Here is a 14,661-nt window from a genome sequence, read left to right as displayed (position 1 = left end):
AACTGACAGCGTGCAATATGGTATCAACCTGTTCCTCTTGATGTAGCTCAGATGAATGGGCTCCGTGGTAGCGTTGAACGTTTCGTTGGTGGTTGGGAAACAGACAATTGAAACACAGGTTGCAGCTAACGGAGGCACAACTGTATCCCTGGATATACAAAGCACACTTTTGTAATATGGCGGGCCTTCCATAAATGCAGCCAAAAAGCGCGTACCTACACTAATTTCTCCGATTCTGCAGTCAACAGTGGCACCACACAGTTTAAAAAAATCAAGGCCCAGGATTACGTCAATATGTAGAACAAGGTAGAACAGCAAGCCCTGCGTTAAATATTTGACCATCCAAGATAATGTTTACATTGCACACCCCGACAGGATGCAACTCCCCACTCACTCCATGAAACGTATCAGTATGGTGCGAGCAAAATGTAATTTTTTATCCTAGACGGCTTTTAAATGCAAGATTCATCACTGAAACGGTGGCTCCTGTGTCCTTCAAGGACATTGTTGAAACTCCGTCAATTAGTACAGACACTTTATTCTTAAACGTACAAATGTGTGGAGGTATCTCTGTCGACATCGAAGACTGTCCACTGACCTCACCTCCGATGGCCGTGCTGACTAGTTTTCCGGAGGTGGCGACAGATAGCGACGCCGTGGAGATGGTAACCGGCTTATGCGAGGAGCAGGTGGTGGTGTCAAGCTGAAATTGGATGCTGGAGAACAGTTTTCTGCAGCATCTCTGGGTACTGGTGGGGAACGCTTCCTGGGTATGTGTACGAGGGTGAATATGTCTCAACAAGTGGAGTGCAGTACCCCCTAGACATCATTGAATGTTCGAACCTTCAGTGGTTCGCGGCAATTGCAGTACCTGGCAATGTGACCCATGTCACCACAGCTATAGCACTCGGGAAAATGATGAACGATGAATTGCTCCTCGAAGCGTTCAGCCGTTGGGGTTTGTATAGCATGGTAAAGTGGCTGAGCCTGCCACACAGGAGGGACGGTCGGCCTGCGTAAAAACCTTCCGAGGTGAGGGTGTTCTCGATGCCATTGATCGGGCATAAATGCGCCCTCAGGTGGACTTAAAAATTTGCACTCTCACCTTCTTCATGCACACTGCAGTTGTCACTGTTCCGTTTATCCACATTCTTTATGGACTCCAGACAACCTGCACAAACAGTGACTGTGTGCCATGGGAAGGCTGCACATGGCAAGGCACCCGCCACCAGTCGAATACCCATGTGCAAGCTAGCACTTTGATATGGTTGGCGTATGCATCACGTTGTACAGCAACGATTTGCTTCCCTCACGCAAGAGTGCACTAGACTCCTCATTCTTCCTTTGTGGCAGCTAGCACTTCGAGGCACTATATGACATTGCACCGCGTTTGGTATCAGCCTAGTTTACCTAGTGCACTACCTTTAGAATTAGCCCAAATCGTAACAGAAGAGGTACTGTGACAATAAAACATTACCACAATAAACCAGTCATCATACCTTGTTGTCCAGCCATCCTCATTGTGTTGTCACCTTGCCATTGCCATCACAGATACGTTTGTGCTACAAAGACAATTGCTCATCTTATGCTAACCCTACATGGACATGTGCCGTCTGGTAACATTTTCCTGTTGTGTTGTGTGCAAAATGCTTCATATAATCTTGATTCCCAGATTGCAAGAAAATAGTGCAAATAAAACATGGACTGAGGAAAGGACACTACACTTGTCCTATGTGTCATGTCCTTTCCTGAGTCTGTGTTTTGTTTGCACTACTTGCTTTCTGTACAGTAAAACCTTATTATAGCAAAGTTGAAGAGGAGCCAGAATTACTTTGGTATATCCATTATTGCATGTACTGCACTATAGGGATTTCACAAGAAATTTCACTTACTTTGTCATATTTGTTATTTAGTAATATCCCATTTCGTTATAACGAGGTTTGAGTGTATGTGATACCATGCAAGGCAAATCCCTCCCATTCTCAAATTACTCTGACAGTGCGCATAACTTTTTGTGCTATAGTATACACCTTTACTTTTCCTTTGTTTCTTTCAGTGTTTGCCACACACTCATTCATCATTGTTGCCCTGAATACGCCATGTTTCAGGCATGCAGTATCTTTACATTCACATGTGATATTTATTAATTGCGTCTAATCTAAAGGGTTTGACATTGGCATTCCTCCTGTTTGTCTCTGGGGGAATATGTCCACACTGTAATGGCTCATGAAGTAATCCAGAATGTACAATATCCTGAGTGCTGAGTTAATCACTAAGTGAGGCCTATGCGTTGATGTTCACAGCAAGTTATTGTCTTTGTTGCAGCTTATGAAGGAGTTTCCCAGTATGAACCTCTTCAACATCCATGAGAATCTCATCGAAGCTCTTCTGGAGCTCCAGGCCTATGCAGATGTTCAAGCTGTTCTTGCCAAATATGATGGCAAGTTCATGCATCTTATTCACTTCAATTAGGATGTCTGATGGAATTCTAGAAATTAAAATGTCCCTAATATTGATAGAACCAAACATAATATTAGCAGTTGAGCAAAGAATTCTAATTTTTAAATGGCACAGAAGGCTGCATAAAACTAGATAAAGCAGCACTACAATGTAAAACTTTGTCGCTAACTTTACAGTTCCCCCACAAGCCGCTAAACATAACATAGATGTTAAAGCACGGTGCTTTTTCTTTTGGAAGAAAGATTATATTTTATCAGTGCTTAATCTCTTTTCACTGTGTATTGCAGTGTGAAGATGTATGTTCAAAATTAGCACTGCATGCCATCATACAGCTGATTATGATACAGCATCGTAATTCGACCTTGACGGGACCGACGATATTGATCGAATTATCTGGCGGCTCGAATTAAACAAAACGCAGAAAAAAATGCCAGAACACATTTTGCAGTTTTGCCCTATTTTAACACTAATGCCCATTTTATATGTATATGAAGTAAAAAAACTAATGCAGAAATGATATTACAGTCCCTAATCGAAGTATCAATCTAACGCGCGCCTGATTTTTAGCAAGCAAAATTGGCAAAGGTCTAATATATGTAGCACATTGGCGTCCGGTTTTCGAGTCAGCTTCGCCGCAGTGCACTAGTGTTATGTGGTGAAGCTTGACGCTATAGTTCTGTAGAAACCCGCAAGGTGGAGAGAAGGAATTAATAAAAGGAAAATGAGACATCCACCCAACGCAGCTAAGTGCTGCAAAGGAAGCCCAGACGGGTTCCTCGAAAGAAAAGCTTGCGAAGCTTTAGAATCAAGTAAAAATATGTCATCAGACATCTTGAGCTGTGGTTATTGCTTGAAAATCCGATAATAGCCGTTTTTGACGGGAGATAACGTGTGATCTACGCGTGCACTGTGTCCCCTCAGCTGTGCCGAGGTCGGGACGCTACTGCACTAAAGGGCTCGCCACAGTGGTTAGGCGCGTACTGGTCAAGTTCTATTTATCTGACGATGGCCAACTTAGAGATCGAAATAACAAAAGTTTGGGCCAATAGAAATGCATGGGTGTCTGCCAGGACCCTCGGTCGGTATCAAATTAACCATAGTCAAATTAACAGAAACTGCCAGTCACGTACAAAACTGGTGTTCCATTTTTTGAAAACTTTGCTTGGTTAGGAAGCAGTTTGTCAGGACTTGATAAAGCATTTATACATACTACTGTAGAAATAAATGACAAGTTCTGATGGCATGAGCTACATGATGATCACCTTGATAAAAAAGAAGATAAATTGATGTGGTTAGGGCGTCACTTCCTTTTATCTGCACTTTTATGCCGATGCACAGTCACTGTCGTGCTTGCTTTTCACTGTTCCCAGCAAAGGGTTACAGAAACACGAGTGTGAACACAGGTAGAAAATTTGTTATCCAAAATGTTTACCTGGCTTTCTTTCTTTTTTTTTTTCATGCAGCCTCTATGGTAGTGGTGCTGTGGACAATATGGCTTGTGTTGCTGTTAAGAAAATTTAAGGTTAGGCCCTTGAAGGCCAACCACAATAAAATTTTGAGCAGCGTTTTTTGAAAAGCATGCATCACGAAAAGCTAATAAAAACAAAACTGTTTGACACCGACAATAAAAAAAAAAAAAGTCGCCATTACCGCTCACCGGAACTAACGCACAAAGAGCCAGCACAACTTCTTGGCACAGCTGCGATGCACTGAACATTTGTCATATCTGCTGACCACTAGGTGCACGTGTTGTCTGCTTAGGTGCCATTTGAAGGATCTTGGCAAGAAAAATCAGACACTTATGCAGCCCTGCAGCTTTAAGATTGCCTCAAAAGTACCCGCCGTGGTTGCTCAGTGGCTATGGTGTTAGGCTGCTGAGCACGAGGTCACGGTACCGAATCCTGGCCACGGCAGCCGCATTTTGATGGGGGCAAAATGCAAAAACACCTGTGCACTTAGATTTAGGTGCATGTTAAAGAATCCCAGGTGGTTGAAATTTCTGAAGTCCACTACGGCATGCCTTATAATCAGAAAGTGGTTTTGGCACGTAAAACCCCATAATTTTATTTCGCTTCAAAAGTATAAACTCATAACCAATTTAGCCAAAGTCAAATTTTATTGCAGTTAATTGCCCTTTAAGCTTCAGCTTGTTAGTGAAAACATATATATAATTGCTGTATTTTAGAAACAGAAATCTCTCTCAAGCTTACCAACTCATTTTCTTGGTCACTTTTATTGTGCTTAACAGTGAGAAGTACCTTTTTCATATTTCTTCTAAGGAAAGTGCAGTTTAAAGAATAACAATTTTATATTGGGTTTGGACAAATTCCAAGCACCATGTGTTGTACTGACTGAAGCACTCTGCAAGTTATTTCGTCCATGATAGGAAGCTCTGGTAGTGAGTCTACAAGGGAATGTTCTTCTCAGAAACTTGCTGACATTGCAAGACTTGGCCTAGTGTAATAGTTTTTATAGATATTCATTTAATGCTTTATGCAGACATCAACCTTCCCAAGTCAGCGAGCATCTGCTACACAGCAGCTTTGCTCAAAGCACGTGGTGTAGCTGACAAGTTCTCGACGGAGGCTGCTGCACGTCGAGGTTTGACAGGCCCCGAGCTGAATGCAGTAGAGGCTGTGCATCGAGCCGTTGAGTTCAACCCACATGTGCCCAAGTACCTGTTGGAAGCCAAAAGTCTCATCTTGCCACCCGAGCATCTCCTCAAGCGTGGCGACTCTGAGGCACTTGCGTATGCGTTTTTTCACTTGCGCCACTGGAAGCGGGTTGAGGGGGCTCTCAACTTACTGCACTGGTCCTGGGAGGGGACATTCCGGATGCTGCCATACCCTCTGGAGCGAGGACAGCTCTTCTATCCATACCCTGGCTGCACAGAGGCAACAGACCGTGAGCTCTTGCCACCCTTTCACGAACTCTCTGTGTATCCGAAGAAGGAGCTGCCATTCTTCATCCTCTTCACAGCAGGACTGTGCTCCCTGACAGCCCTGCTGGCCCTGCTGACACACCAGTATCCAGAGCCTGTGGGTCTGGCAGCACGCACACTTCTCGCGTGGCTTGCTTTGCCTCTGGGCTACGTGTTGGACAAGCTGGAAGCACTCCTGCCCTCCAGCTTGCTTCAGCAGCTGTCACGGATCTGACTACCTACAATCGTCATGCCATATACCTCATCTCACCGCCCATTTGTGCTCATAGTAGCCATGGGAGACCCCACCCCATTACATGTATGCATGTGTGTGCACAGCCGAGTGGATGCTTCTCATTCTCCGTGGGTTTTCTCGAGGCTGTAACTAATCCATAAAGAAATGCCTAGTCAACCAAACCTGTGCGTCTGCATGTGTTGCATTGTCGGACCATTATGCATACTCTTCAGGAGCATTGAACAAAGACAACCAGCGCACAGCATCGGTATGGCTAAGTACGCAAGTCCTGGGCAAGCTGTCACCTTAGTGCAGCCCCCGCATGTGTGGCATCGTTATGGTGACTTGCCCTGGCGTGGCTGCAGTACCGTCTATGTACATTGTGTGACAGGATCCAGACGGAGCCAGAGCCACAGACAGTATTCAATCAAATTCAGTCTCGCGATGCATATAACACATATGCGCAGTGCTGCCACCTAGGGAAATTTCCCTAAATCTAAACATTTTAAGCCTTCTTTAGGGAAAACACAGATTTGGTCAAATCTAGGGAAATAACTGACGATACAGCATGTTTTTATTGCAGTCCCCTCAAACTAACTTCACATTAGCATGTGAAGTATCTCTTGATCTTAAGCAGCGCAGTGAACCGATCTCACCTAGCAAACGACAGGATGTGGATGGCCTGGTTCCTTTAACGAAGTGCTCCTAGTCAGATTTTGCCGTTCTTACCTCTGGCACTCTGATGTCTGTGCACTCTGAATTAAATATTTATATGTACTCAGCAAAACCTATGTATGTGAGAACATTAAACAAAGCAGCACGGACACATACACCTAGCACAACAATGTGGTCATGGCACTGAACAGCTGACTGTGCACTTGTCCGATGGCAGGACAGCAGGATTCGAACACAGGACCTCTAGTACAGAAGCACAATATTGAAGCCATTATGCCATGGATAAGCAGGCTCCTGACACTGCCCAGACGGAGCGTCAGATGGGATGGATGGGTAGGTGGGTGGGTGGATCCTTTAAATTGGGCGATGGCACACGCCACCTAGATGTGACTAGTAATATATTTTATTCTTAGTGGAAGGTGAAATTTCATTCTTGCTTTGATTTTAGCCACCAGTCAGATAACCTCCATGTCGTTATTTCTTCCTGCTTAAAGTGTATTTTACCTCCATTGTTCCTAAACCCCAATGGTTTGAAAAAAAAATCACCACTATTGCTTTAAACTGTAGGGCGAAGCCCTTTACAAAAAAGTATTGGGTCTTCAGCCATTTCCTCCTCCTCTCCACATGCACAGCATAATGTGTCTACCCTTTGGTACTTGACTCAGTATGTCTTAGTCTGCAATACTCTTTTAGTTGTTACACATTTTTCATGTTCCGTTAGGTATTCAGCCCCATTGTTTATCTACTTGCCAAGATATTCATACTTATCCACTACCTCCAGCATAACCTCCTGTATCCTGTGCTTGCTGCGCTGATTATCATTAAAAATGACTGCCAATCTTTTGTTACTAAACTTCAAGCCTAATCTATCTCCCTCTTTACTGTAGATGTCCATCAATCCCTGCAAATCTTCCTCGTTGTCAGCTTTAGGTACTATATCATATGCCTACATCAGTCCTGTTAATGACTGTTCAATCCATTTTCCTCGCTTGTAAAAAGAAAGGTTGAGGCCAAGTCAGCTCCTCTCTAATTTGGTGACTTGGTCTCGGATACAACATGAACAACACAGATGACAGAAGGCACCCTTGCCTAAGCCCCTGCTGCATCTCGATAGGCTCAGATACCTTTTTTTTTTCTCATTTTTAAAGCACCTTGTTACTTTTATACATACATTTTAAAAGGTTATAGTTATTCCATCTTCCGCATCTAGTGTGCCCAGTATGTTCCACAAATCCTCTTAGATTACACTGTCATCGGCTCCCTTGATATCAAGAAATGCCAGCCATAAGGGCCTGTGTACCTTGTTTTACATACGTATATACATACATTTTATGTATGTATGTAATGTTACTTTAAGACTCAGTTACTCTTTGTGTATCATAACCATCCCCATGTTTGTGAAATTCGGTGCACAACCGGAAGGACAACAATGGCTTGACAGGTGGCTCTCCTGTCGAGAAGTTGCCATGTTCCATAAGGAGGATGCATCAACTCTTCCAGCCAATGTACACATTACCACGTGAAAGCAGCAGCTTATAAAGAACACATGACACAAATTATATATTTGTCGCATGTCATTTTAAAGCGACATCATTAAAGCACATCAGAATTGGTGTTAATGTTGGTGCACAATATATGCATTTACTTTAAACAGTCAAATATGCAGGAGCTTGGAATATGCTTGAATATTCTTGGAACTGCTTTGGTCATACAAAAGTCAATGCTTTCTTTTTGGCGTCACCATTCTTGGTTCAGTTTCTTTTTTCTTTTTTGCAAATGATGGATTGGCAGGGTGCATGCCATGCGCTTTGATCGCGATTCCTCTTTGTTCGCACCTTATAAAAGCACACGGCCATGACTCCAGAACAAGAAAATCGCCACAGTAACGCAGTGACACCTGTCCACTTTTTGATAAACTTCACCGCCTAACATGGCTGTACTGAGGCAAAGCTGACTATGAAACTGGCATTATTTTACGGATTTCTTGCCATTTTGCTTGGATTTCTTGCAACACTTCTACGAGCTTCTGCTCGTACAAGTGTTGATTTTCTAGCTAATATTTCACGTTGTTTACACAAAAGCCAGTGAAGTTTCTCGCGCTCGTAAGCGCAACTGTGACCACCTATAATTAAGGCACTGTCATAAGCGGCGACAACATCCACACAAGGTACATCAAGTTTCACAAAGGTGCTGGGCAACGCGATCAATCACTGGCACAGGCGCCACCCAGGAACTGGCAAAAACAGCGACGGCGAAGTACGCTAAACACCACGGGCAGAACGACTATGGCCACAATTGATCACTTCGCCACAAGCTCTGACATTTAACATCAAATAAAACGGCCACAATCACTTCACCACAGTTACCATAGAGTTTCTCACTATAACACCTAGAGGGAAATTTGGCACCACCATCTATGGGAGATTCTTAAGGGGCGTGTCGTGCCATCATCGGAATGACGGTGTATGGGTATATGTATCTGCGAGGCTTGTGTTGGCTGGTGTTGTAAGAGGCTTCATCTAAAACGTGGATATGGCTACACAAATAACGCGTTATGAAAGTAAAATCTTCATAAAATGTTTCCATTCACGCAAATGACATCTTTACTCACCTACAATGCATGACGAAGGGAAGAAAAGCAAGAACAGACGGCAAACTGTTTCAAAGCGAGCTCGAATGTTGTCGTCTGTCCTCCAACTTTAGCGGCCCGCTGGTACTTTTTACGTATCATATAAGTGTACATGCAATAACAAGTTCTCAAAGTTAAACAAAAAATGTTTTCGTGTAATAATAAAGCTAAACCAGCTTTTTACGCGCTGTTTTAGTAGAAAATTAATCATTGTGACAGACAAAACATTGCTTGCCTGGCTCTCCAAGAATGATGCCAATCTGAAGTCACAACATACCGGCATTCCTACACATACCACAGTGCAGCAGCACCAGATTTCCCTCTAGGTAATATAGTGAGAAACTCTATGACAGTTACAGTGTACTAGAATAGGGGCAGTGTGTTCAGGAAGTGCTCGCTGCTGAGGCACTTCATGTAGATAGCACGTGATGGCACTGTAGGAAGATGGGCTTGTGAGAAGGGAAGTGAGAAGGTGTGGTAGTTTTAAATGAGACGAGATCCACTTCAATTACACGCTGGCACAAGAGGTGAGCTGGTGACTTGGTGGCCACGCTGTTGCTTCTTTAGGGGGCCCACGGACGCTCAGAAGGCCAGAGTAGGTAGTAATGATAATGAAGAAGGTCCCTTAGGGGAACCTCGGAAGAGCGTCGCCATCAATAACAGAAAAAGGAAGAAAGCAAGAAAGAGAGCTCGCCATGCAATAGGCTACATAAACATGCAGGGCGGCAGAAGAAAGGAAAAGTGGGCAGTGTCAGGGTTGTAGGCCGTAGGGAGGAACTTGGGAGGACAGGATTAGGCGAGCAGGATTTATTTACAAATAATTACACAGGGTGTCTACCAACCGGGAAAACCGGGAATTCTCAGGAATTTTCGATAGTCTGGAAAAACTCAGGGAAAACTCAGGGAATTTGCGCTTCTATCAGCGAAAATTAGCTGTAATTTTATTGAAAGGGAAAGAAAGTCGCGGTAAAGCTGGCTCGAGTAGGAGGAGTTGCCAGTGTTTTGTCAACGACCGACTTTCCAGACGTCCGATAATTCGTATGGCTTCGCGGCACCACCATGTACCCCATAGAGCCTATGTATATAATAACGCCTGACATTTCGGATGCAAGAACCCTTCGCCATCCGATTTTCCGGACTTTTTGCCGTCATGGCAGGTCCGAAACGGCATTACTAAAACCACCACCACCGCCGCCGTTTTGATTACCTCGTCGTTCCTCGAACCGGCGCTCTCGCATGCAGAACCGCTGGCAGCCGTGGCCACCATAGTAGGAAACTCTATGGTGGCCACCACCGCAGCAACGCTAGGCATAGCTGCTTCTGCGTTCGCTATTAAGCTTCTTGCCGTTCTGTGCCGTGTTTTTCATTGAAAGAATTCGCCGCTGTATGCATTGGCACCAACTCCGCCTTTGTGGTCCTCGCGATTGGCTTCGAAGCTCGGAAAGCACGACGCGTTGCATAATGCCGAAAGTCAGCTTCGCCTCACTACAGCAATATAACGCTATGAAGTGTGCGCAAATTATTGCGGTGAAGCTCAACAAGCGTGGGAAGAGGCAATTGTCACGGGACACAGTATGTATTCCTTAATTAAACGCGCGTGCACCTGCTGCCTCCTGTCACAGGATGAGCACCGATGTGCCCAATAAGTGTACTGGCAGGCCTTTCAGAGCTTTTTCTGATGTGCTGCGGCAGTAGAAGACATGCAGTGGCGTACCAAGTATTTCTAGAGTGTGTGCGCAAGGGAGGGCAAACCCCAGGCGGTCTGAATGGGTGGGCGCATTTAACCCACCCATTGGGGCATTGCCGACGCCTTATCCATACCATGCCCCTAATTTCCCCTAGAAATAAACAAGATGCCTTGTTTAGCTCACCGAGAACACCGGAGAAACAAACTGCGAATCTCGTAATATCCCCTTCAGTCACAGCATATCATTTGTGAACGCAACTTATTTTTGCCATTACTGTGTAGAGGTTACAAGGAATAGACAGTGAACATTAGGCTTTGAGTAAATTGCATTCTGCTCTCTTAAGGTATGTCACCACCTTTTTCAATTTTTTTAAAAATTTCGTCCATTAAATGTTTTTTCCCATTGACCTTATAAAGCACCGTTTTATATGCTATTCAAAAGCAAAAAAGAGTGAAAAGAAACTATGCTGGCATTCGTTATTGACAAAAAATTGCCCAAACTTGGCTGTTACGCGAACATTCATACTTAACGAATAGAGAGCAGGAATTCTAAACTTTTTGGCACAGAGTTAGCCAACTAACCAGACTGTGCAACCAACTAGGATTTTTGCCATCCAATAATTGGGAATCAAGTTATAGCAAAAATACCAGATAAAACTAAAAAAAATTTCATTTTTGCCTGTATTGCTTGAAATAAAACATGATTACATCCAAACTTACCATTCGATTTCATTCATCCTAGTTCATTGCACAGGATAGGAAAAAAGTAATGAACGTGCAAAATTTAATTGAAAAATATTTATTCATTTCGAAGTTATAACTGTTTGCGCAACAAGAAAGTGCAAGAAATCAAGTGTTGAGAAAAACAGGAATAAAGTTTTTCAATCCTTGTAGAAACAAGATTATCATGCCCTGGGAAGTTAAAATCCACCAGGTTCATAGCTAGGGCCCTCCTTAGCTGCCACGAGCTCCCTTTTGGCTTTTGTTGCTGCCCGTCTTTTCTTGTGGAAATGTTTTGCCTCACCCGTTGATTCACGCTGGGCCTTCTTCACACGGTACTGGTCACTGGTGCAACATGCTACGAGAGTGTGGTGGCCAGGTTCGATGCCTGCTTCCCGCAAAATATCTGCTGTACTTCTGCTTCCATCATTGAAGTGGCACACAGCATCATATAAACCAAAAAGTAGGATGGGCAGGCTCACGTGGACGTCTTTGGGAACCCGTTGCCAAATCATACCGTTGAAACTCTCGTTGGCATTTTGGGTTTTTCCATGCAGGCACTTTAACAGCTCATCCGTACAAAGGTCAGTATACACTGGCTTCACTTTGTTGAGTACCTCATTGGAAAGGCCTCCCTTGTGCTTGTAGCATCCACCACCAAGTGCAGTCTGTCGGTTAAACCCGCACCAACTCTCAGTGACATGAGGGCACAGACCATGTCTTGGTGTTTCACCTGTTGAACTGCAGTGAAACAGGCTCGCCAATGCAGCTTGCTTCATGGCTTGCAGGTCTCCCACATTCGCTCTGATGGCAATACCACAGTAGTTCTGCAGCCGGTCGATGAGGACATCCGTTAACTTTCCTTTGCCTCCAAGCCCACGAACACTTTTTTCAACTTTCGTAGTCCGCATCCTACACGCTTCTGTACATGCCCAATGCACCCCAGTTTGCGCACGCTATTTGCACCATATATGTCGTTTATAGCCACGTGGCTCTTGGAGTCGCCATCTCCATAGAAGTCTACATATTTTAAACCACGACTTCTTTCTGCACGCTCGAACATACGATAGAGCCCTAGTGCCTCCATACCACCAGCAGTACCGGTGTAGTTCGCTTGGCACTGGGTATGATTTGCCTTCCACTCCAGAAATTCAGTGCTTGAGGGGTTCAACTTGCTTTTCGGATGGCATGCCCTACATTTACTTGACATGCCTTCTACGTCAATAACTTTCCCAGTATCAATGGATATGAAGGACACACAGCCGTTCAATGAAGAATGCCCACGCCTTTGCCATGTGCCATCACCTGACACACCACACTCAGTACTTTGCACAACACAACGCACTTCAGCAGCGGCATTCATCATTGACTTAAACGCAACAGTCTCCGCAGCGTTATAGAGCTTTGCAGATATCTTTCGGTAGGCCGAATGTCAAGGCGGCGGTGGCATGTTTATTACTTTTATCAGCGTTACAGCTCCAGAATATCCCTTGCCCAGCTGACGCATTGCGTAGACAAGACGTAGGTTATTCTCAATAGCACTTCCAGCCTTTTTGACGATTGAGATGAATGTGCCTATGCGCACGCATCACGTAGAACAGCATATGCACATGATATTCCAAGCTGCGAGCATTCTTCCAATCTGAGCGACGTCTTCTTGCATTCCGGGCAGGCCAGTTTTGCAAAAACAAATGATAGGATCTCCATATCTATAATCATATTACCTTGCAGTAGAGGTTCTTGCAGCGGCACTTCGCGATTGTTCTCCAAGTTCCCAAGCTTTGCAGCACTCGCCGAAACATTCACGTCCGCATGGTCTTCGGTCGGAGCATTCATCGTGTGGCGATTGCCAAGAAACTTCCGTTTCAATCGCCTTTTTACGCTGAACTTGGCCATGCCTTCTTTTAAAGACGTCCAGCCTATGTTATTACTGTTGCTACCAAAAATAATACCTATAAAAAGGACGAATCCAGTAGCATTCAAAGCGTTAGCACAAAGCGCACGCAAAGTAAACACTGTGGTAAACTGAGACGATGTATGGATGGATGGATAATTGAGGCACAGAACAGACTCGAACCCTTTGAATCGGATCAACGCCTCCTCCAGAAAGATGCCTGCGGCGTCACTCGCTTACCACCTAACCTTGAACGCATAGAGTTTCTCACTATAATAGAACCATCTCTCTGGAGACCCTACTAGCAACGCCGGAAGGTGCTCTATACAGCAATGATGGGGCCACACACCCAATTTAGAATTTGGCAGTGGAACTGCAGGGGACTCCACCATAAAAGATGTACCCTGCAGCAGTTTGTTCGCACTCACAAAGAAAAGCCACATGTTATATTATTGCAAGAAACGATGACTGATCAGGTTTCACTCCCGGGATACAAAGCTCTGGCTCTCCGTGGGCACGGCAGAGGAATCTGCACATTAGTCTGCAGCAAGTTCACTTTCGTCGCACACGATCTAGGGTTCCGACCTAGCAAGACGGAGACCTCCCTAGTAGAAGTCATCCCAAGTCAATCCAACATCTCCAGCATTTTTATACTTAACGTATATAGCAGCCCGAGCGATCACAGACAACGTTTCAAAACCATCATCACTAGGGCAACGAAAATCGCCGGAAACTCTCCACTGGTTGTGGCCGGCGATTTCAACGCCCCCTTTCACGCGTGGAACTACACGAACGACACGGTCAAGGGCAGAAGCCTGTGGCAGGAGGCGGGAGATGCGGGACTCTCTCTATTGACGGACCCAGCCTTTCCCACCAGACGTGGCACCTCCTCGACCAGGGACTCTGTCCCAGATCTCGCCTTTGTTAAAAACGCTGGCTCAGCCGTGTGGTCGAATCTGCTCATAGACCTGGGTAGCGATCACTACATCACGGTCACCAGCTTACAAGTGGAGCAGAAAAGAAAGAAGGCCTTCATCGGTCCCTGACTGGGACAAATTCCGTGAGGTTCGCAGGGCCCCCGCCGCCCGTGGAGAAAAGCCGGAGAGTCTCGTCCAGTGGTGCGCATTAATTCTGCAAGACGTCTGCTCCACCACCAAAACTATTGAGACGGATCTACAGACAGACAAAATGGATAGCAGGCTAGCACACCTTCTCGAGGCCGAGCAATCACTTCTCGACAGGTGGAAAAGCCAACGCTTAAATCGCAAGCTCAGAAAAAAGATAGCCGAGATCAACAAGCAGATCGACGAGCACTGCCAAGCCCTGTCTAGGCAGCAATGGGACGAAATTTGCAATTCAATCGACGGGCAGATGCGCACGGGAGGCAAGTGGAATCTTCTCAAACACTTGCTCGACAACTCCGGCACCAAGTCAAACCAGA

The 14,661-nt window shown here is 45.0% G+C and overlaps 1 protein-coding gene and 1 pseudogene across 2 annotated transcripts in view; one reads left to right on the top strand and one right to left on the bottom strand.

Annotated features, from left to right (window-relative positions):
- LOC126521634 (suppressor of tumorigenicity 7 protein homolog) overlaps positions 1 to 8,270 on the top strand; it is a 45,772-nt gene extending 37,502 nt beyond the window's left edge. For both annotated transcript variants that reach the window (XM_050170337.3, XM_050170336.2), the window contains 2 exons: positions 2,326 to 2,440; positions 4,960 to 8,270. In XM_050170337.3, the coding sequence (XP_050026294.1) occupies positions 2,326 to 2,440; positions 4,960 to 5,615 (771 nt within the window). In that variant the 3' untranslated portion in view covers positions 5,616 to 8,270. The remainder of the gene's footprint in view (positions 1 to 2,325; positions 2,441 to 4,959) is intronic.
- A 3,119-nt stretch (positions 8,271 to 11,389) lies between these two features.
- On the bottom strand, positions 11,390 to 14,235 carry LOC140218725 (uncharacterized; annotated as a pseudogene).
- Positions 14,236 to 14,661: the final 426 nt, after the last annotated feature.

The sequence above is a fragment of the Dermacentor andersoni genome, chromosome 6 (genome assembly GCF_023375885.2).
Source record: "Dermacentor andersoni chromosome 6, qqDerAnde1_hic_scaffold, whole genome shotgun sequence".
In the NCBI taxonomy this organism is placed as follows: domain Eukaryota; kingdom Metazoa; phylum Arthropoda; class Arachnida; order Ixodida; family Ixodidae; genus Dermacentor; species Dermacentor andersoni.
This window is presented reverse-complemented; position numbering and strand designations above follow the sequence as displayed.